This window comes from Carcharodon carcharias, chromosome 11 (assembly GCF_017639515.1).
Source record: "Carcharodon carcharias isolate sCarCar2 chromosome 11, sCarCar2.pri, whole genome shotgun sequence".
In the NCBI taxonomy this organism is placed as follows: domain Eukaryota; kingdom Metazoa; phylum Chordata; class Chondrichthyes; order Lamniformes; family Lamnidae; genus Carcharodon; species Carcharodon carcharias.
In genome coordinates this window covers 160,718,196-160,740,718 of record NC_054477.1, presented here as the reverse complement: position 1 = coordinate 160,740,718, position 22,523 = coordinate 160,718,196, and the positions used below count along the sequence as shown (strand labels likewise).

Here is a 22,523-nt window from a genome sequence, read left to right as displayed (position 1 = left end):
TTTGTTAACTGAGGCTAGCTCTTAAAATCTATCTATTAATTCATTTAAATGTTCTTTTATTGTTAAGTTTCCAACAATAATCAAAATTTGAAGGGGTGAAACTTCACTTTCTTGAAGTCACTTTTCTGTGTCATGGCAGGGGTGGGGGGGGTATTTGGCAATAATTTTGACTTTCCATTCCGTTAAAAGGGTACTTATACTGGAATGGACAAGCCTTAACATTTTCTGGTAATTTTAGTTTGTATCTATAGAGTAAGGACAACAACTCAACACCACTCCATGGGTTTCAATGCAGAGTCTTTCAGCGAGTTGCGAATGTAGCGCAGCTTTTGGCGAAGCAGGGTAACTCAGACAACAACTTCCAGATTTCCACACTTAACTGCACCTGCATGATCACAGGAAGTTGCCATCCAATGACAACAGTAAGCAGGGGTAGCTTCACTTTTATTTTTACTACAAAATCCAGCCCATTGTTTGATCCTCTGGACGGAACAGAATTTTTTATAAAATGGAGAAACAACAATGGTACTGCCTTAATCATCTAACAGCTATAAAACAGAGACAGTATGAAAAGAAAGGTTTAACCTTCAGCCATGTGAAAGTCATAAATTACATAGCCAGCAATAGCTCAAATATTTATATAAGTATTACATTACAAAATCAGCACTTACACTACCTCTAAGCTCACTGATAACATTGTAAATCATAAGCTAGCTATTACATAACTTAAAAATCTCAAACCTAAAAGTGGGCTCCCAAGCCCAATGACAAATGTAACTTCTAATATTTCATTAAAATAAAAGACCTGCATTAATACAGCGCCTTTCACAACCTCAGGTTTCCCCAAAGCACTTCATAACTTTTTGAAGTGTAGGAAATGTAAGAAATGTGGCAACTTGTGCGTGACAGCATCCCACAAACATCAATGTGAAAATGACCAGATAATCTGTTTTTAACAATGTTGACTGAAGGATAAATATCAACTAGAGCACCAGGGAGAACTCCCCTGCTCTCCTTCAAAGTGGTACCATGTGATCTTTTATGCCCACCTATGAAGCCAGAAGGGGCCTTGGGTTTAACATCTCACCTCTGATTGTGCAGCACTCCCTCAACAGAGTGTCAGTTTGGATTTTTCTATTCCGTCTATGGAGTGAGTCTTAAACTGACAACCTTCTGACTGAGAGGGGAGAGTGCTATGCACTAAGAGATGGTTGACACTGCTGTATATGCATATGTTCCACCAAGTAACCCTTTGGGCAGGTTGGAAATTGCCCAATGTTGCCCAGATATTTTGGATATCAGAAAAGAAATCCTGAAAGAGCATCTACAGGATGAGGTACAGCAGTTTTTACTTCTATTATTTCTTGCTTACACTTTGTTCATGTTCCCTGATAAATCTGTTAAGTCTTTTAAGAATCGAATTACACTCTGCCATTCAATAAGGTCATGCCTGACCTTCTCCCTCAACTTCACTATCCCAGTCCAAAGATATATTGATTCCAATCTTAAATATACTTAATTTTTGAGCATGCAAGGATGCTGAGGTAGAGACTTCCAAAAATTCCCATTCCTGAGTGAAGAAATGAATGTATGATTAATCCCTAGGACTCTGCTACGAGCAACCTCAGAGAAAAGTCATGGAGATACAAACAAAAATTGTGTCCTTTTGTTTTTCCTTTATTCTCTTTGAACATCATTGATGATTAGTTATAAAAAATGTTTCTTTTATTGGTTATAAAGATACTGGAGATGGCAATGGTAAGTTCTTTCACTGGTGCTCAAGATTCATCCAACCAAGTAATGAAGAACTTGTTTGCTTTCCAATTGGCATGGGAAGGTGGTACACCCGAGGGGGATGTGTTGGACACTCACTGGCAGGAATTTGGGAAGGGGGGCTGGAAGTGCCAGCTGGAAGTCATGCAGAATGTCCAGCAATGTGTCAAACCAGAATGGGCCTTCAGCATACAGGGTTTGTAAAAATGGGTGGGAAGTGATTGGCAGCTGCATCCTCGAGCATCACCGTCTGCACAGAATTGAAAAAACTAGTTAATTTAAACCACACTGATAGCTGAATGAAATGCAGAAGTTATGGGAAATAAACTGCAGGCTTGCAGCTGCTGGTTTCCATAGTACATTTTGTGCAGCTGAAACAAATAAATTGGGCCTTATAAAGCTTTGTTATCTCTGGAAAGTTTATTTTTAAACCTGGTCATTCTCATTCTTCAAGTCTTTGAGGCTAGCTAAACATGCTACAGCTTGAACTGGAGTAATGATATCACAAACATGACACTGCTATTCTCTTAGACATGAGTATACAAACAACCAGACTGACACTCCCAGTGCAGTACTGAGGGAATGCTGCACTATTGCAGGTGCCATCTTCTGGAAGAGATGTTAAACCTAGGCCCTGTCTGCCCTCTGAGGCGGACATGAAAGGTCCTCTGGCACCATTTTGAAGGAGAGCAGGGGAGCTCTCCTTGACATCCTGGCCAATACCTATCCCTCACCCTACATTACAAAACAGATTATTTGGTCATTATCATATTGCTGTTTGAGGGATCTTGTTGTGCATAAGTTTAAATGCCAAGTTTTCTACATTACAATAGCGACTGCACTTCAAAAAAGATATTTCATTGATTATAAAGCACTTTGGGACAATCTGAGATTGTAAAAGGAACAATATGAGGGCAGGTCTTTCTTTTTCTTTATTAAGGTTGTGAATTCAATGCATAGTGCATCATTCCTTCAACAGCATCTACCAAGCCTCCAATCTCTAGCACCAAGAAGGACAAGGGCAGCAGACACAAGGGAACACCACCAACTGCAAGTTTCCCTCCAAATCATGCATCACATTAACTTGGATCCATAATCACTATTCCTTCACTGTCAGTAAGTCAAAAACCTGGAACTCCTTTTGTAACAGCACTGCAGGTAAAAACCTACATTACACAGACAGCAGCGGTTCTAGGCGGCGACTCAACATCACCTTCTCAAAGGCAATTAGGGATGGGCAATAAACATTGGCCTTGCCAGGCACAGTCACATCTCAAGAACAAATTTAAAAAAAGAGTCATGGCCAGTTTATGCATGCACAGTGTGGGGTAATTTCCACAATCCAGTTGGTTTACAAAGGTAAGTGTGGGAGGCCATCTCATCTGCCAAGCTTTGGAATGTAACACAAAAGCCACTTCCTGAAAGGTTCAAAGTTAATGCATTCATGAGTGGACATTGACACAAATGACCTCTGGTTGTAAGACTTAATTGCTGTACTCGCAAGTGGGTACTCAATGTTCTTCTTGTATGATAACGTCATCAGTGACCAGTTCATCATGTTGTTCAAATCGTTATCAAGATTTCACCCAGATTTGAAAATATGTACATATCCATACATCTTGATTTTAAGTAACTGGCCAGAAGTTGAGTTTTTAAACTTATGTTTTAGTGCCAGTTAAAGTCAGAATATGTTCCATCTGGATGTGTTGATAGAAAAGAGCAGAAGGGCACAATTTTGCTTCATTAACACACAGGGGACATTGTCCTGCCAGTATCAATTGTAGGAATGGCTGAAGTGTTTTCAGGAAGGGCACTGTATCTGTACGTTTCCTTAATGCCTAATACTGCACAAAATTCAAGTGCACAGACAGCCCTTTATTGTGTTTCATTCTATTTTTACTTTTTAAAGGGGAAAATTGACTTGGATAAGTATGCATGTTTTTGTAATGTGTTACTAGTTTTTGAAAAAGTCTAACTGAAGAAACAGAATAAAATTATATAATGTGGATCCTACAAATGGTTACAGTAAATTGTACAAAAAATATACTTGCGCACTAAAAACACCAAAAAAAATTTTTTTAAATATGTCTGCCCAGAAAAGTAGACTTAAAATTACAGGTTGCTACAATGCTGGCTCCTTTCAGACCAGCAAAATAAATCTAAAATACAGCAAAATATGGAATTATATCACCTTTCCTTCATTCCTTCATCCCTCCTTAACAGCGCTGGGGTATACCTACACTACGTGAACTACAGCAGTTCAAGAAGGCAGCTCGCCTTCTCAAGGTAAATGAGGGTTGAGCAATAAATTCTGGCTTTGCCAAGGACCCCCACACCATGATTAAATGAAAAAAGCGAGAGGTTCAAATATTGCTCCAACATTACTTCTCAAATTTTGGCCAAATTTTTGATTCTGAGTTAGTTAGCCCCAGAAATAAACAATTCAAAGTCAGTGACTTGTAATATATTGGTATCATAGAAAAAGACCATTCAGCTCAAGCCTGCTCTGCCATTCAGTTAGATCATGGCTGAGCTGTACTTCTAATCCAATACTCCACAGCTATGGGATTTGCCTCCTTCCAGGAAAAGAACAGAAGGCTTGTACTTCTATAGCACCTTCCAGACGTCCCAAAGCACTTTACAGGCAATTAAGTACTTTTGAAGTGCAGCCACTGTTGTAATGTAGGAATACAAGACCTTTTCAACCCACATGTAAAATTCAGCCAATTTTCCAACTGAGCCACACAAAAATCTGGCCTTCAAAGCACGCGTACAAGTTTCTATATATTAATCTCAGCTGTCATGGAAGTGACAAAGCTGAGTTTAGTTTTACTATCTCTGGGACACAGAAGGAGGATGAAAAAAATGAATCCAGGATTCCCTTTGCTGATCTCCATGTGGTGATTCTGGTTGGAAAATGTATGATAAAAACAAAAAACTGCAGAAGCTGGAAATCCAAAACAAAAACAGAATTACCTGGAAAAACTCAGCAGGTCTGGCAGCATCGGCGGAGAAGAAAACGGACTCGAAACGTCAACTCTTTTCTTCTCCGCCGATGCTGCCAGACCTGCCGAGTTTTTCCAGGTAATTCTGTTTTTGTTTTGGAAAATGTATGCATTGACTAAAGAGAGGATAAGCTGTTAACAACCACACACACCCACCCCCCCCAAACTCACCCCCAACCCCCAAACAAGTTGAAGAATAATGTACTGAGAAGTTCAGTGTCCAAGATCAGCAGAGATGTTAGACACCTCACCCCCACTGGCCAGAGATCATCTGGCACCCATGAACAATGGCACTTACTACTTTTTTGTGAGAAAGTAAATAGTGTCAATCCGGAAAATTTGAAAACAGGATTCAATTTACTGCTGTCTACTCTTGGTCACCTGCAGCAACTCATCAAGGATCCTTCGACAACACCTTCCAAACCCAAGAATTCAACCACCTAGAAGGTCAAGGGGAACAGATGCATGGAAACACCACCACCTGCAAGATCCCTTCCAAGTCACTCACCATCCTGACTTGGAACTGTATCATCGTTCTTTCACTGTCGCTGCGTCAAAATCCTAGAACTCCCTTCCTAGCAGCACTGCTGTGTTCCTACACATGGACTGCAGCGGTTCAAGAAGGCGGCTTGCCATCACCTTCTCAAAGGCAATTAGGGATGGGCAATAAATGCTGGCTCAGCCAGCGACACCCACATCCCGTGCACAAATGTTTTTAAAAATTGCGAACAACCAAAATTACCATTAAATAATGTAGGGTTCCTCCTCTAATCCACAATCCATAACCTTTTACATCTGTAATTTCAGTTTTTAAATTGTTGCTGTTGACGTAGCTTTCAGCCTTGGTGTGCAATTCATATCATCACTTTTCTTTTAAAAAAAAGCACAAGGAAATGTGTAATATAAACAGAAAATGCTGAAAAACCCAGCAGGTCTGGCAGCATCTGTGGAGAGAGAAACAGGGTTAACGTTTCGAGTCCATTCTGCTGAAAAAATGGTGGGTTGTGTTTCACTGATATACTTGCTATCCTTTGTTGTAATGAAGGAGTGAACACGCTGTTTTGCAGTAATTTAGTAGCAATTTCTAATCTATCATATGGACATTCTCAACTAAAAATCTGGATGCTGGTCCAAAACAGTGGTGAAATACGTAGAGAACATTCAGGGCTATAGGGCTACTTATTACAATAATAACTTAGAAAACCTAAGTGAATAAATATTATTTAAAAAATAGCAATTAAAAGGAGGACTGTGTGTTTGATCACTTGAGTGCAATGTCATGGAGTGAACTTCATTATAATTTGTTGTACAATCACGTTGGAAATGTTACATTGAAATGATTCACAGTTAGTTGTTTCTGAAACCCTAAGTTTGTTTTGTATTTTAATGTGATCTATGTTCTTAGCCTTAAAAAGAAAAAGGTAGGTAATACATAGTATTATACATGCATGTGATATGAAAAACATCAGTTTGATTAGTTTCACTAACTGCTGTGTTGGAAAAATCTACCATCAATCGTGACTGAAGAAGCCACCAAGTTCAACTTAAGTAAATAATTTCCTTTTTAAATATATATCCACTTGCCTTTTGAAAGTTACTACTGAATCTGTTTGCCCTACCCAGGCTGTGGCTCAATGGGTAGCACTCTCATCTTTAGGTTAGAAGGCTATGGGTTCAAGTCCCACTCCAGAGACAAAAATCCAGGCAGACGCTCCAGTGCAGTGCCAAGGGAGTGCTGCACTCTTGGAGATGTTGCCTTTCAGGTGAAGCATTAAACTGAGGCCTTGTCAGTCCTTTCAGGTGGACATAAAAGATCCAGTATTTTGAAGAAGGAGGGGGGGTGGGGTGGAGTTCTCCCTAATGTCCTGGGCAATACATATTCCTCACCCAACACCACTAAAACAGATTATCTGGTCATTATCACATTGCTGTTTGCACACAAATTGGCTGCCGCATTTCCTACATTACAACAGTGACCACACTTCCAAAAGTATGTCATTGGCTATAAAGTGCTTTGAGGCATCATGAAGTCGTGAAAAGTGCTATATAAGTGCAGGTCAGACTTTCTTTCTCTCTCATTTCACATTCAGTTTTTGTCTTCACATTGTAAAGCATTTTAACATCTTTCACATTATAAAGCATGCTAGGAAAATATCAGAAGTAATATTTTTGAAAATAATACTGACTCTTTCACTCCAAAGGATTTTCTAGTATGTAGCATAGTCACAAGTTACAAACAGAATGTTAAAATAAATCACAACCTATTTATAAATTTAACAGTAAAAAGAGGGTTAAGTTGTAGAGATAATTAGTTACTTACAGCATTGGAGTCCACATCGCTGTGAATTGCAACTGTTCTTATGCCCATCTTCTTGCAAGTCTTAATGATCTACAGAAGTAACGCAAATATTACTAACTCAGTCAATTATTTGTTGATAACTTTTCAGAACAGAAGAGGAGAGAAAAGGCAAAATCCCGCATCGAAATTTTAAAAAATCATAAAAATATAAAGCACAGAAGGAAGCTATTCAGCTCATCATGACTATGCTGGCTCTTTACAAAGAGTTATCTAATTTATCTGACAACCCTACTCTTTCCCTGCAATTTATGACTTTTTATTTAAGTATTTACCCAATTCCTTTTGAAAGTTACTATTGAATCTCCCTTTCAGCTTATGCATTCCAGAGCATAACAACTTGCTGCATTAAAGGTTTTATTTTTAACAATGAAGGATAATTAGCTCCTTTATGTTAATTAAAACTTAATTAGGGTCATCTAGCTATTGATTTTATTGCAGTTTAAAGACTTTAATAATTAACACAAGAAATTAATTTTAAAAATGTACTATGCAGCTTAAATTCAAACATTAACATTTCAGCAATGTTAACCATCTCTCAAGGCATTTCTCAAGGAGGAAACTATCTCTCTTTCCCTCTCCACGTCATCCACTCTTTAATTGGATGCATGCAAGTGATTTTGAGGAAATGCCTAGAAGAGGAAAAACCTCAAAATGATGGAGCCAAGGCCAAGTCACACTCATCCCAGACGGGGCCTCAGTTCCCTATCAGCCACATTCACAGGTTCTTAGGAAAGGGGAACTATGGTAAGAATGCTGGTTAATCTGACCACTGTGCTCGAATGTTTTGACTGCTGAAATCCGGGAGCTGGCCAGTGATACAGCCCCCACAATCAAGAGGCCATCCGCAACAAGGAACAGCACATGTTGCTGGGATGGATAATCAGAGCTCAGGGTAAGGTGCTGCTTGATATCCAGGACAAAAGGAAGCACAAGAGAAAGCACACACACACACACACACACACACACACACCACCACACCACCACACCACCACACACACCGCCCCCCCCGGCCAAATCAACCCCCGTTGATTTTTTTTAAAAGGACATTGAGTGAGATGTGTGAGGAAAACAGAAAAGACAGTCAAATGACTTTGGGGGGGGAAGATACATGCAAAGGTGTGACTTGTCTTGTTATCTGAATGGAAATTTTTGAACAATAGTGAAATAAAGAATATAGCACCTTGAAGGTAGTAAAAATACCACAAGCCTCTTCACAGGAATGTAATAAAACAAAATTTGACACCAAGCCACACAAGGAAATACCAGGACACTAGGTCAAAGAAGTAGGTTTAAAGGAGAGTCTTAAAGGAGGGAAGAGATCTGTCAAACAGGCAGCAGACAGAGTGCAGGAGACAGAATGTGAGGTTCCATTAATGTAGGCCTCTCCACACAGCCCCTAGTGGTCAGGAAAAACCATGGAAGAGCTCAAGAAGTAGGAGCCTTCTTAACTTAGTTACAATACATAAGGGTGAAGGAAGGAAATTTTAAAACTAACCTTTGAAAATTATACAATTCAGAAAAGACAGCCTTAAAGGAGGAGAGGGAGTAGATAGGCAGAGAGGTTTAGGGAGGAAATTTCAGAGCTTAGGCCCAAGGCAGCTGAAGGCACAGCCACCAATGATGGAGCAATGAAAATCAGGATCCTCAAGAGGCCAGGTTTGGAGGAGCACAGAGATCTCTTGGGTTGTTGGGAGGTTAAGAAGTAATTGAAAATCAAGGGTTAGAATTTTAAAACTGAGGTGTTGCTGAACTGGGAACCAAAAGGGGCCTGCAATCATAGCAGCGATGGGTTTAAGTAAAGAATGTTCCAATATAGTTGACAGGTCAGTAAAACAAAACTGGATGCCAAGTCATGAAAGGTTTGTAAATATTCTTTTCCGCAACCAACTAGCAACTGAACAGGCTGCCAGCTACCTTTGTGCACAAAGTGTTAACTTTAACCATGATTCAAATATTAGAACCATTTTCACGCAGTTCTCCCAACCAATTCTTTATTGCCACTGCTCTTTCAGCTTTATCGCTACTATCTTTGGTATTCTTCTCATAATTATCTATTCAGTTTAGGATGTCATCCAATTCAGTTTAACTTGGACTCGCAGTGATACATGAACTAGACAGTAAAACAGAAGAACATTCAGAACCTTGAACATTTTAATGGTTTTTATTTTAACCATTACTCTGCCAAAAGTCTGAAAAATCCATCTGCAGTAGACACTCGAGTTAATGATGAACTTATAATAAAATTCTAAGTATATCACATGGCTAAAGAGTAAGGCTAAGCACTTTAATCACACCTTCATTTTTTTCTATAACTACCTCTGATTTTTTTATGCCCACTAAAAAATTCAAAATTTCAAGCCAAAATAATTCAATTTACAAACTTCATACAACAATCTTTATTCTTCTTTTTTATAACCTTCTGAGAAGACTACTGGCCAAGTCCAGAGAAACTCTAATTCCACTGGGCTCATTGGTTTCATAAGTTTACTGTAGCAGACCAGGATTAGTTTCATGCAATTTGTAGCTGATAGATGTGAATCAACACATTGAGTTCATTCACAAAAATATCATACATTTGTACTGGGCGTTTTAAAATGCACAGCTTTGCACCAGGCTAGAAGATCAAATGAACATGTCTACCTGCAGAGATAGTCTCCTATCTCCAGGCTTCACCACCCTTGGGAGTCAGTTTGAGAGCCAGCTCCCAAGTTATACCATTACTTCTGTACTGAGGGTACTGATTGGAAATCATTTCAAGGTAGAATGAAGATGGCAGCGTGATAGCAACTAAAACCAACATTATGACAGTAATTAAACAGAACATGCTGGAACTACTCAGCGGGTCAGGCAGCATCTGTGGAGAGAAACAGGGTTACTGGTCGGGTCGATGACCCCTTCATGGGGTTCTGAAGAAGGGTCATTGACTTAAAACATTAACTCTGTTTCTCTCTCTCCACAGATGCTGCCTGACCCGCTGAGTAGTTCCAGCATGTTCTGTTTTTATTCCAGATTTCCAGAATATGCAGTATTTTGCTTTTGCATTAATGCCCGCATGATTAAGTGCATCAAGATGCCAAGATTATCTGCACTTTGAAATTAAACATATTATAATTGTATTACAAAACAAGGTGCTTATGAAAAATTACAGATTTTGATAACTCTTTTAAATTGGATAAGTCCGTGACAATTTATACCGAGCTAAATGTAGCTTTGGTCTCTTTGATCTCAATTACATAATACATACATGGAACTGATGTTTACTACTTATGACATTGCACATTGGGGAAATCATTTTGGTAGAGATTGAAGATATTTGCTTTCTCAGATGTGCTTTGATAAACAAAAATAAGGAGCACATTTCTGCCTTGTTGCTGCTGGTGCAAGCCTCACCAGGCCAAGAGTGCATATTGGAAATAGGATGGCACTGCCCATGATTTTCTGTGCAGTAAAATTAATAGGTGGAAAATCCTCAACAGTACAATTTCCTAATGTGCGTTCCCAGCAGACCAAGTTCTGAATCAGGAGAAAATTTACCTTTCAGAGTTAAATTTAGGAAGAAGCAGCGTTCTCTCAATCTTTAAAGATAAAAGTATACACTTAACATGAAAGTATGGTTCAATATGTTTTGTTCAAAGAACTCCCATTTTGGCACAGAATGACAACTCTACTGTAAATTCCATTGATTTTTTAAAATTGTTTATTGAATTTCCAATATGTATTCTCTCAAATAAAGGCAAAATATTGCAGATGCTGAATGTCTGAAATAAAAATAGAAAATGCTGGAAGAACGCAGTAGGTCTGGCAGCATCTGTGGAGGGAGAAACAGAGCTAATGTTTTGAGATGCTATGACTCTTCTTCAGAGCTGAAGAAGAGTCATGTGGGCTCAAAACTTAACTCTTTTTCTCTTTCCACAGAGTCTGCCACACCTGCTCGGTGTTTGCAACATCTTCTGTTGGCATTCTCTCATGTAGGATCTATGTCCTTCTGAGTCAAAAGGTTGTGGGTTTAAGACACACTTCAGACACCTGCGCACAAAATCTAGGCTGAAACTCAAGTGGAGTACCGCACCTGTCAGAGGTGCTGCGTGAGTTGTTTAATGTGAGGCCCCCATGCCCTCTCAGATGGGTGTAAAAGATCCCAAGATGCTCATCACAGAAGAGCAGGGAAGTTATCCCCAGTGTCATGGCCAATGTTTATCCTTCAACCAGCGCTTCTGAAAAATCAGATTACTTAATCATTTACCTCATTGCTGCTTGTGGAACTGTGCCATGTGCAAATTCGCTGACATATTTCTCAAAGGCAGTACTTCTGTCAGTGCCAGTCTTCCTCAACATTGTACTGGAAGTGCCAGCCTAGATTTTAACAACAGTGACTACACTTTCAATGCACTTGATTGGCTGAAATGCATTTTGGGATATCCTGTGTTGTGGCAGGCGTTATATAAATGCAAGTCCTTGCTTTTTTCTTCAATTAGGGCACTTCAATTACAGGGAATTATCTCTGTGGCTTCCACTGAGTTACCAGGTGTGTTAATACGGTGGTCATGTTACTGTCGAGCAATCCAGAGGCCTAGGCCAATGATCTGGAGACATGAGTTCAAATCCCACCCCAGCAGCTGGGGGAATTTAAATTGATTAAATAAATAAATCTGGAATATAAAAACCAACATCAGCAATGGTAACCATAAAACTACCAGACTGTCCTAAAAACCCATCTGGGTCACCAATGTCCTTTAGGGAAGGAAATCTGCCATCCTTATCTGGTCTGACCTACAGCAGTGTGGTTGATACTTAACTGCCCTCTGAAAGGATCTAGCAAGCCACTCAGTTGTCGAATATGCAGATCACCACCATCTTCCCGAGGACAATTATGGATGGGCAGTAAATGCTGGCTTTGCCGGCAACACTAACATCCCAGAAATTTCCAAATAGCAGGTGTATCAGTAAACCAGCCTGCTGAGGAATCAGCTAGCATTCTATGACTAGTAACATGTCCCTATTGCCCTGGCCATGTCACTCCAGAGTGGCACTTGAGCCAGTTGGAAATCCTATTTCCCACGGTTTACAATGGTTGGTGCTGCTCGAGGCCATTCCCTAATGTTGACAGAACAGCTCAATGAGAGAGACCCTACTCTCTGCTCAGGAATTATTTTTCAAAAAAAAAGATTCAAGGATACTATTGTCTTCCATGATGAAGGGGTTTGATAGAGCAAATAAGGGGAAACTGGTTCCTCTGGCAAGCGGGGAAGAAACTGGAGGGCAGAGGTTTAATATAATTGGCAAAAGAACCAGAGGGAAGAGGGGGGGAAAATCGGCTTTTATGCAGTGAATTGGTTGTGATCTGAAATGTGCTGCCTGAAAGGGTGATGGAAGCAGATCCAGTACAACCTTTCAAAAGGGCAATTGAGGATATAAATTTGAAAAGGAAATAGTTCCAGACTCGGGGGGAAAAAGTAGTAGATTGGGACTAATTGGATAGCTCTTTCAAAGAGCCACCACAGGACATTATGCAGGATTCTATGATTCCAAAAGAGAGTATCTTTGAACACGCGTATTCCTGGAACTTTGCTTTCCCTTTAACTAGTGAAGAATACATTGTAATAGAAAACAGCTTACCCGGCAGGCAATCTCTCCTCTGTTTGCAATTAGGATTTTGTCAAATGTCTGAGGGGAAGACAAACACCAAAAAGAAAGTAGTTTATAACTAAAGATAAGGTTTATTAATTGCTCTAAGGTTAACATCAATATTTGACAAAGTAAAATGAATGTGTCATTCCCAACACCTTTCAAATATTCTCCAAATCCTTTCCTGGCTCTATTAAGTCTATTAGCTCTGGCTGCCCCAAAATAGCAGGTCCATGGGGACATGATTCATCATGTGCTTTACTCAGCCTTCCACTGATCACTTGATTACAATCAGGCACATGAAGACTGGCTGATTTTCCCCTCCTTAACCTAAAGATGCTGAGGCAAAGTGTAAGGTCTCTACTAATTAACTGAAACTGAAGAAATCTGGCCCAATATTATTTTCAGAATCCTATTTGCCCTTTAATTACCTTTCCTACCTGCATTCCCACCATTGTAGATCGGTGTGCACACGCTCCTGGCTCTCTCTACCCCTCAAATGTTAAACCTATTTTATGGTTTTATTTCCTCTCATTGTTGCTTTCCAAGATATATCACTTCTCATTTATCTATACTGAACTGCATCTGCCATCTATCTGCCCACTCTACTAACCTATACCCTCCTTCAGTTCTCTCTTTTGTTCAATTTGCCTTGTCCTCTTAATTTGGTAGCTGCAAATTTAACTATCTTTCCTTCTGTACCTGTGAGCAAATCATTTTCAGAAATGTGTGAAAACAAAAATCCCTCTGTGTGGATTTATTAGTGACTACCTTATGTTTATGATCCCAGGCGCTGGTGTCGCCTCAGGTGAAAACATCTTCTCTACATCTACCCTATAAACCCTTAAGGCCTCTACCAAGTAGAACTTACTGGTTCATTTGGATCATAAACTGTAGAGTACAACACACGAGAGACAGCAAAGCTGCACCTGGAACGGGATGATGCATGCTGGAAAAACAAATAAAAATCACGTAATTAGAATTCTGACTTAGTGAAATCAGGGCAACATTCAGTGTCACATTCAACAGCAACAACTTGCATTTATATAGTGCCTTCAATTTAGTAAAACGTCCCAAGGTGCTTCATATGAGAGATGAAACAGCACATGACAATGAAGGAACTATTAAGGCATGTGACCAAAAGCTTGGTCAAAGATGTAAGTTTTAAGGAGCATCATAAAGAAGGAGGGAGAGATAGCGAGGTATCAGGAGTCAGGGACATAGGAACAGCAGGAGGCTATTCAACCCTTTGAAATAAATCATAACTAATCTTTATTAAAGCCATCCACCCGTCTCATAGGAACATAGGAAATAGGGGACTGTTGTGCTTGCTCTGCCATTCAAACAGATCATGACTGATCATCGACATGATTACCTTTATCCTGAGACTAGCTTTCAATTCCAGAATTTAATAGTTGAATTTAAATTTCACCAACTGTGGCGGGATTCGAACCAGTGCCCACAGACCATTGGCCTGGGCCTCTGGATTACTAGTCCAATGACATTACCACTACACTGCCAGCTCTCTCAAAAGCGTGTAAAACCAGTACACCTAATCTCAGGATAAAGAATTGGCCATTCAGGACTGAGCTGAGGAGCAATTCCTTCAATCAAAGGGTTATCAATCTTTGCAATTCTCTTTCCCAGAAAGCTGGGGATGCTCAGTTGGCGAGTGTATTCAAGAACGAGATTGATAGAATTTTGAGCACTAGAGTGGCAGCAAGATGGGAAAGAGCAGGAAAGTGAAGTTGGTATAATACTTCATCCATGAGCTTGCTGACTAACTGAGCAAACGAGGGGCTTTATGACCTCACCCCTGTCCTATTTCTTATGTTCTTAAACTGAGGCCCTCTGCCCTCTCAGGCGATCCCTCAGCACAATTCGAAGAACTGCAGGAGGGTTCTCCCCAATGACATGGCCAACATTTTTCTATCAACTAACACACAAAAACAAATTTATCTGGTCATTTATTTCATTGTTGTTTGTGTGAGCTTGCTGGTGCAACTTGGCTGCCACATCTTCCATTACACAACAGTGACTGGTCTTCAAAACCACTCATTAAACTGTAAAGTGCTCTGGGCCATCCTGAGGTCATGAAAGGCAGCACCTCCAAAAGAGCAATCATTTCCTTGGTGTTACTGTCTATCGTATCTGAGTAATAAAGCCTACTGCACTGCCAGAAAGTTTACTTTTATTATTCCATGAGACGTAGGCATTGCTGGCTAGGCTACCATTTATTGCCCATCCCTAATTGCCCTCAAGGTGAGCTGCCTTCTTGAACAGCTGCAGACCATGTGGTGCAGGTACACCTACAATGCTGTTAGGGTTGGCTGGGGTGGGGGAGAGTTTCAGGATTTTGACCTAACATCAATGAAGGAACTGCAATATAGTTCCAAGTTAGGATGGTATGTGGCTTGGAGGGGAACTTGCAGGTGGTGGTGTTCCCATGCATCTGCTGCCCTTGCCCTTCCAGGTGGTAGAGGTCTCAGGTTAGGAAGATGCTGTTGAAGGAGCCTTTGTGAGTTGCAGCAGTGTGTCTCATAGTTAACAGTTACAGTTTTGGGGCATTTAATACCATATTCTCCTGTGATCTTTATTTCCTGCAATCTGAAAGTTATGTTCTGCTATCAGGGATGCGGGTACTCAAGAATCTAACAGTTATCCCATTTATCGTCATCAACTTACTGGAGTTAATAGTTTTATTCTGAACTATCCAATTCTTTTTGAAATTACACACATTACCACCTACAAATGCACAGCAGAAGCTTAAAGCTAAAGCCACTTTTATATTTATTTTCAAATGGTAATATAAAGCACTAGAAGCAGCAAACACTAAAATTACAATAAAATAAAAGCAAAATAACGTGGATGCTGGAAATCTGAAACAAAAACAGAAAATGCTGGAAAAACTCAGCAAGTCTGGCAGCATCTGTGGAGAGAGAAACAGAGTTAACGTTTCGAGTCCGTTTGACCCTTCTTCAGAGTTGACGAGAAGTGGAAATGTGACGAAATTTATACTGTTTAAGAGGGGTGGGGCAGGTGGAACCAGATAGAAGGCCAGCGATAGGTAGGAACAAAGGAGGGATTGACAAAGATGTCATTAACAGAAGGACAAAGGGAGCGTTAATGGTAAAGGTTATTGCTAAAAAAAGGTGCTGATAGTGGCATAAAGATAAGAAAGCAGAATGTGATAATAGCTGAACAAGGGTAGCGTTGTGTGAAAGAACAACATGGAACAAGTAACAGATGGCCCTGTAGGGAATGGGGTGGGGGGAGGGGGCAGTGCTGGAGAAAAAAAAGGATAGGAAATGGGATAGAAGGGGGGATAAAAAGGGGGATAAAACCATAGATAAATGAATACAAATAATAATAAAAATAAGTGGATATAAAATAAACAATGAATGTAGAAGAAAGGGGATTTGAAAAGGGGGTGAGGGTGGAGGAGTTCAACAACTTCAGACCATGAACTCAATGTAAAGTCCGGAAGGCTGTACAGTGCCTAGTCGGAAGATGAGGTGCTGTTCCTCCAGTTTGCATTGGGCTTCACTGGAACATTGCAGCAGGCCAAGGACGAACATGTGGGCATGAGAGCAGGGTGGGGTGTTGAAATGGCAAGCAACCATTACAATTACAATACATTTATAAAAACGCATTGGAAAAAATGGCTACCAATCTAGTTCAGTTAAATTAATCTGTTAACGTGGCAAGCAAAAATCAACACATTCCACTGTGACTTCTGTCCATCTCCCCTCCAACTTCAAACTTAAATTCTCAACGAGATCTTCACAATCCGCTCTGGCCAACAGTTTCCAAAAGAAATGTCCTGTCTACTGAGGTATCAAATGTAACACTTCTGGCATGTCTCATATGGTGGGCTTACCCCCAACCCCCCACATCCCCCAAAAAAATCAAGGAATACTTAATCCAATTTAAAAATACGAGATAATTCACAAATTATAGATCTGAATTGATACAATTCTGACCAGTGTACAAACAATTCACATGTACGGAATGTAGAAATCACATCACTGAAATACACATCGTTCTGATATTTAAAAAAATCACCTACTAATCGCTGCAATCTTAGATAATGTGAACAAGTCACAGTAACAACCAAGATACTTTCCATATGACTATAAAACCCGAAACATAAAGATAAGCCCCAGGAGTCCCGTCACCAGCCACAATCAGTTGGGCCCACTGCAATCATCCCCACAAGGGCCAGCTTGTCAATTCTGGATGGATTATTCCTAGGGGCTTAATTACATGACCTCCCAGCTCCAAACACCCTGTCTGGTCAAAGAGCCTTTTGCCCCATCTCTGCTATATTTATAACTAAAGTTGGTCAGAGCATGGTCCATAGGAGTGGAAATGTGATGAAATTTATACTGCTTAAGAGGGGGTGGGGCAGGTGGAGCCAGATAGAAGGCCAGCGATAGGTAGGGACAAAGGAGGGATTGACAAAGATGTCATTAACAAAAGGACAAAGGGAGTGTTAATGGTAGTGGTTAGTGCTAAAAAAAGAGCCATGGGTTAAATATAAACAGAATTACCTGGAAAAACTGAGCAGGTCTGGCAGCATCGGTGGAGAAGAAAAGGGTTGACGTTTCGAGTCCTCATGACCCTTCGGCAGAACTGATTGAATGTTAGAAGAGGGATGAAATATATGCTGGTTTAAGGTGAGGGGGGAAGAGAAGTTGGGGGGGGGTGCTGTGGTTGTAGGGACAAGCAAGCAGTGATAGGAGCAGATAATCAAATGATGTCACAGACAATGGAACAAAGAAGTGTTGAATGTGGTGATATTATCTAAACGAATGTGCTAATTAAGAATGGATAGCAGGGCACTCAAGGTACAGCTCTCGTGGGGGTGGGGTGGAAAGACTAGCCCGGCATACGAGATTTAAAAATAATGGAAATAGGTGGGAAAAGAAAAATCTATATAAATTATTGGAAAAAACAAAAGGAAGGGGGAAGAAGCAGAAAGGGGGTGGGGATGGAGGAGGGAATTCAAGATCTAAAATTGTTGAATTCAATATTCAGTCTGGAAGGCTGTAAAGTGCCTAGTCGGAAGATGAGGTGCTGTTCCTCCAGTTTGCGTTGGGCTTCACTCGAACAATGCAGCAAGCCAAGGACAGACATGTGGGCAAGAGAGCAGCGTGGAGTGTTAAAATGGCAAGCGACAGGGAGGTTTGGGTCATTCTTGCGGACAGACCGCAGGTGTTCTGCAAAGCGGTCGCCCAGTTTACGTTTGGTCTCTCCAATTTAGAGGAGACCGCATTGAGAGCAATGAATGCAGTAGACTAAGTTGGAGGAAATGCAAGTGAAATGCTGCTTCACTTGAAAGGAGTGTTTGGGCCCTTGAATGGTGAGGAGAGAGGAAGTGAAGGGGCAGCGGTTGCATCTTTTGCGTGGGCATGGGGAGGTGCCACAGGTAGGGGTTGAGGTGTAGGGGGTGATGGAGGAGTGGACCAGGGTGTCCCGGAGGGAATGATCCCTACAGAATGCCGCTGAGGGGGTGAGGGAAAGATGTGTTTGGTAATAGCATCATGCTGGAGTTGGTGGAAATGGCGGAGGATGATCCTTTGAATGCAGAGGCTGGTGGGGTGATAAGTGAGGACAAGGGGGACCCTATCATGTTTCTGGGAGGTAGGAGAAGGCGTGAGGGCGGATGCGCGGGAGATGGGCCGGACACGGTTGAGGGCCCTGTCAACGACCGTGGGTGGAAAACCTGGGTTAAGGAAGAAGGAGGACATGTCAGAGGAACTGTTTTTGAAGGTAGCATCATCAGAACAGATGCGACGAAGGCAAAGGAACTGAGAGAATGGGATGGAGTCCTTACAGGAAGCGGGGTGTGAGGAGCTGTAGTCGAGGTAGCTGTGGGAATCGGTAGGCTTGCAATGGATATTGGTGGACAGTCCCCTTCATTTCCTCTCTCCTCACCGTCCAAGGGCCCAAACACTCCTTTCAAGTGAAGCAGCATTTCACTTGCATTTCCTCCAACTTAGTCTACTGCATTCGTTGCTCTCAATGTGGTCTCCTCTACATTGGAGAGACCAAACGTAAACTGGGCGACCGCTTTGCAGAACACCTGCGGTCTGTCCGCAAGAATGACCCAAACCTCCCCGTCGCTTGCCATTTCAACACTCCACACTGCTCTCTTGCCCACATGTCTGTCCTTGGCTTGCTGCATTGTTCGAGTGAAGCCCAACACGGACTGGAGGAATAGCACCTCATCTTCCGACTAGGCACTTTACAGCCTTCCGGACTGAATATTGAATTCAACAATTTTAGATCTTGAATTCCCTCCTCCATCCCCACCCCCTTTCTGCTTCTTCCCCCTTCCTTGTGTTTTTTCCAATAATTTATATAGATTTTTCTTTTCCCACCTATTTCCATTATTTTTAAATCTCGTATGCCGGGCTAGTCTTTCCACCCCACCCCCACGAGAGCTGTACCTTGAGTGCCCTGCCATCCATTCTTAATTAGCACATTCGTTTAGATAATATCACCACCTTCAACACTTCTTTGTTCCATTGTCTGTGACATCTTTTGATTATCTGCTCCTATCACTGCTTGCTTGTCCCTACAACCACCCCCCCAACCCCAACACCTTAAACCAGCATATATTTCACCCCTCTTCTAACATTCAGTCAGTTCTGTCGAAGGGTCATGAGGACTCAAAACGTCAACTCTCTTCTTCTCCGCCGATGCTGCCAGACCTGAGTTTTTCCAGGTAATTCTGTTTTTGTTTTGGATTTCCAGCATCCGCAATTTTTTGTTTTTATCTATGAGTTAAATATTTTTACTCCATGATACAAACTCAGCTGCATCCTGAAGGACCTTCTGTATTTAAATCTTCCAGTACCTCTTTCAAGTTCAGCCATCTCGACATCAGCAGGTCCAAGAGGGTCATGCATAAGATTGTTTGGCAATAAAGCACTTTCCATACTTATCATCACTGATCAAACATCAGTGTCAGATGTTTTCCCCTCTTCTCTCAATTCTCTCCCCTCCTAAAGGAATTAACTATCCAGAGTCACATCGCGCCATTATTCAAGTATGAGCCTCGACAATGAGTGCTGTCCAGCAATTTGAGCACTTGGTGGTGGTGGGTGTTTGGGGGGGGGGGGGGGGTGGAAAGAAGAGTTGAAGGCATCAACCCCAATTTTATCCTGACTCTATATTGGTGTCACATCCACTGAAAGAAGTCCACTTCCACATGTTGGAACAATGACTAAGAGACAGAAACCTTCCTGGAGACATTAATATTGGCTGGCTAATCTCTGCTGCCCGAACTACCTTGGCACAGAGAGCAATGTTGGCAATTTCCTGGTCTCTTTGTTGACCAGTCAAGCACAAGAGTCACGAAGATTCTTCAAGATCATTTACTTCAATTACAAGCAAACCATGCTGGTGACCAGAGGCTGGCCAAGGGAGGGTGGTTAGCTCAGTTGGTTAGACAGCTTGCACGTGAAGCAGATTAAAGCCAACAGCATAGGGCTCAATCGCCGTTCCGGCTGAGGCTGAATTGAATTCCGGCTGAAGTGGCCTCAGGATCTGCCTCCTCACCCTACGGTAGTAAATAAAATTGTGGCACTTAATCGAGGTTCAGCAAATAAGCGCCTTCAGGCAGAGAGCTCAAGAAGAAAATAATATAGAAAGCTTTCAACTCTATTCAGGGGTCCGGGCTAATCCTCGGGGACACGGGTTCAAATCCCACCACAGCAGCTGATGGAATTTAAATTCAGTTAGTAAATCTGGAATTGAAAGCTAGTCTCAGTAATGGTGACCATGAAACTATCATCGATTGTTGTAAAAACCCATCTAGTTCACTAATGCCCTTTAGGGAAGGAAATCCGCCATCCTTACTCGGTCTGGCCTACGTGACTCCAGAACCACATCACTGTGGTTGACTCTCAACTGTCCTCTGAAATGGTCGAGCAAGCCACTCAGTTCAAGGGAAATTGCCAGCGATGCTCACGTCTAATGAAAGAATTTTTAAAAAGCTAGTCTGAAGAAATGCCAAGTGTTGGAGCACACTCAGAGGCACACATCTCGTAGACAACAGGAGATGAAGCATTCGGACTCAAAACCTTATTGAAATGCAAAAAAGGGGCAGGCTCTGATAAACAAATCAGACTGAGGCTCCCTGAAGATGCTTTGTCAAGATCATCGAGATTAAAGTTTCAGAATAAATGTTACTTGTTCCCTCATGTACAATGAACTACTGCCCTGAATTGTATGCCTTCAATTGTTTACTTTTATTATTTTGGAAATAAACATGGATACAAAACTATGTTTCTAAGCTACACTATTGCATAATACAGTACGATCAACAACACTAGTTCTAGCAAAAATAAAGGCGGATTTCAGGATAAGCATTTTTGTATGTGTTACAATAGTACTGTTTTCTCCCTGTTCAGTCAACAAATATAACAAAATAGTATCAATACCATTCTACTTTCCATGTAGGAAAGTTAAGGATAATCACTTAATTATCCTACATTTACAGGATATTTGAAAACAAATGTTTGATTAACTGTCATAAGAGTACCTTGATCCTGAGTCTCAAACTTCATTTACACTACAAAAACAAATTTGAAATCTGGCATATAATAACTCAAGTTCTTTATATTATCAGAAATTAGTTTTCTCTACTGAAAGTATACATAGTAATGAATGGGGCAACTGATCATTAGGTGCATAATTATGAAGGCTGCAAAGGGAATGAAGTACAGCTCAGTAAACATCATCAAGATCTGCCAGCGCCAGAAAAAGTGGAAACCGTGTCAAACAAAAACTAAGATGTCTCAAACTCACTTAAAAGTATGCAGCTTTTCTAAGTTTTTCTAAGAAAAACTTAATACAAGAAATGCAACACCAAATTTGCACATGGCAAGCGCCCACAAGAAGCAACAGAATAATCTATTTTTTCTTTGAAGTGGTGTTAGTTGAACAACAGAGACACAGGGAGGCAGTGTAGTGGTATTATCACTGGACTATTAATCCAGATACCCAGGGTAATGTTCTGGTTCAAATCCCATCACAGCAGATGGTGGTCAGCTAATGATGACCATGAAACCATTGTTGATTGTTGCAAAAACCCATATGGTTCATAAATGCCCCTTTAGAGTCTAGCCTACATTTGGCTCCAGACCCACAACAACGCTCATCAACAAGCATTGCGACACCCACATCCCATGAACACTGGAGGTAAACTCCCATGCTTTTCTTTGAAATAGTGTCTTCTGAAATATGGCAGCTTCGACATTGTAGCACTGTACTGCACTGCACTAGGGGTGCTGACTTGGGTTATTCAGAAGGAGATTAACCTACTGAGGAGCAGGAGTGCTAACCACTGAACCACAGGAAGACAGACTGGCAATTATTTAGTGTCTTTCATGACCTCAGGATGTCCCAAAGAACTTTACAGCCAATGAAACATTTGAAGTGTAGTCACTGTTGTAATGCAGGAAACGCAGAAGCCATTTTACACACAAGCTCCCAAAAACAGCATTGTGATAATGACCAGATCCTCTGTTTTTTGTGATGTTGAATGGGGGATAAACACTGGCCAGGACAACAGGGAAAACTCCCCTGCTCTCCTTCGATGGATGTAAAAGATTCCATTGCATTGAGGGGGCATCAGGGCCTCAGTTTAACATCTCATTTGAAAAACTGCACCACTGACAGTACAGCATTCCCAAATGGGCCTTTCACTAAACACCCAGAAGGCTAAGGTCCTCTTCCAATCAGCTACA

At 41.1% G+C, this 22,523-nt stretch overlaps 1 protein-coding gene across 3 annotated transcripts in view; it reads right to left on the bottom strand.

Annotated features, from left to right (window-relative positions):
• pcca (propionyl-CoA carboxylase subunit alpha) overlaps positions 1-22,523 on the bottom strand; it is a 343,073-nt gene that overhangs the window by 319,254 nt on the left and 1,296 nt on the right. For 2 of the 3 annotated variants that reach the window (XM_041199770.1, XM_041199771.1), the window contains exons 2-4: positions 13,634-13,711; positions 12,754-12,801; positions 7,099-7,167 (exon numbers count right to left, since the gene is read on the bottom strand). In XM_041199770.1, the coding sequence (XP_041055704.1) occupies positions 7,099-7,167; positions 12,754-12,801; positions 13,634-13,711 (195 nt within the window). Of the gene's footprint in view, positions 1-7,098; positions 7,168-12,753; positions 12,802-13,633; positions 13,712-22,523 lie in introns of those variants that run through there. The other variant, XM_041199772.1, reaches the window with a different exon arrangement.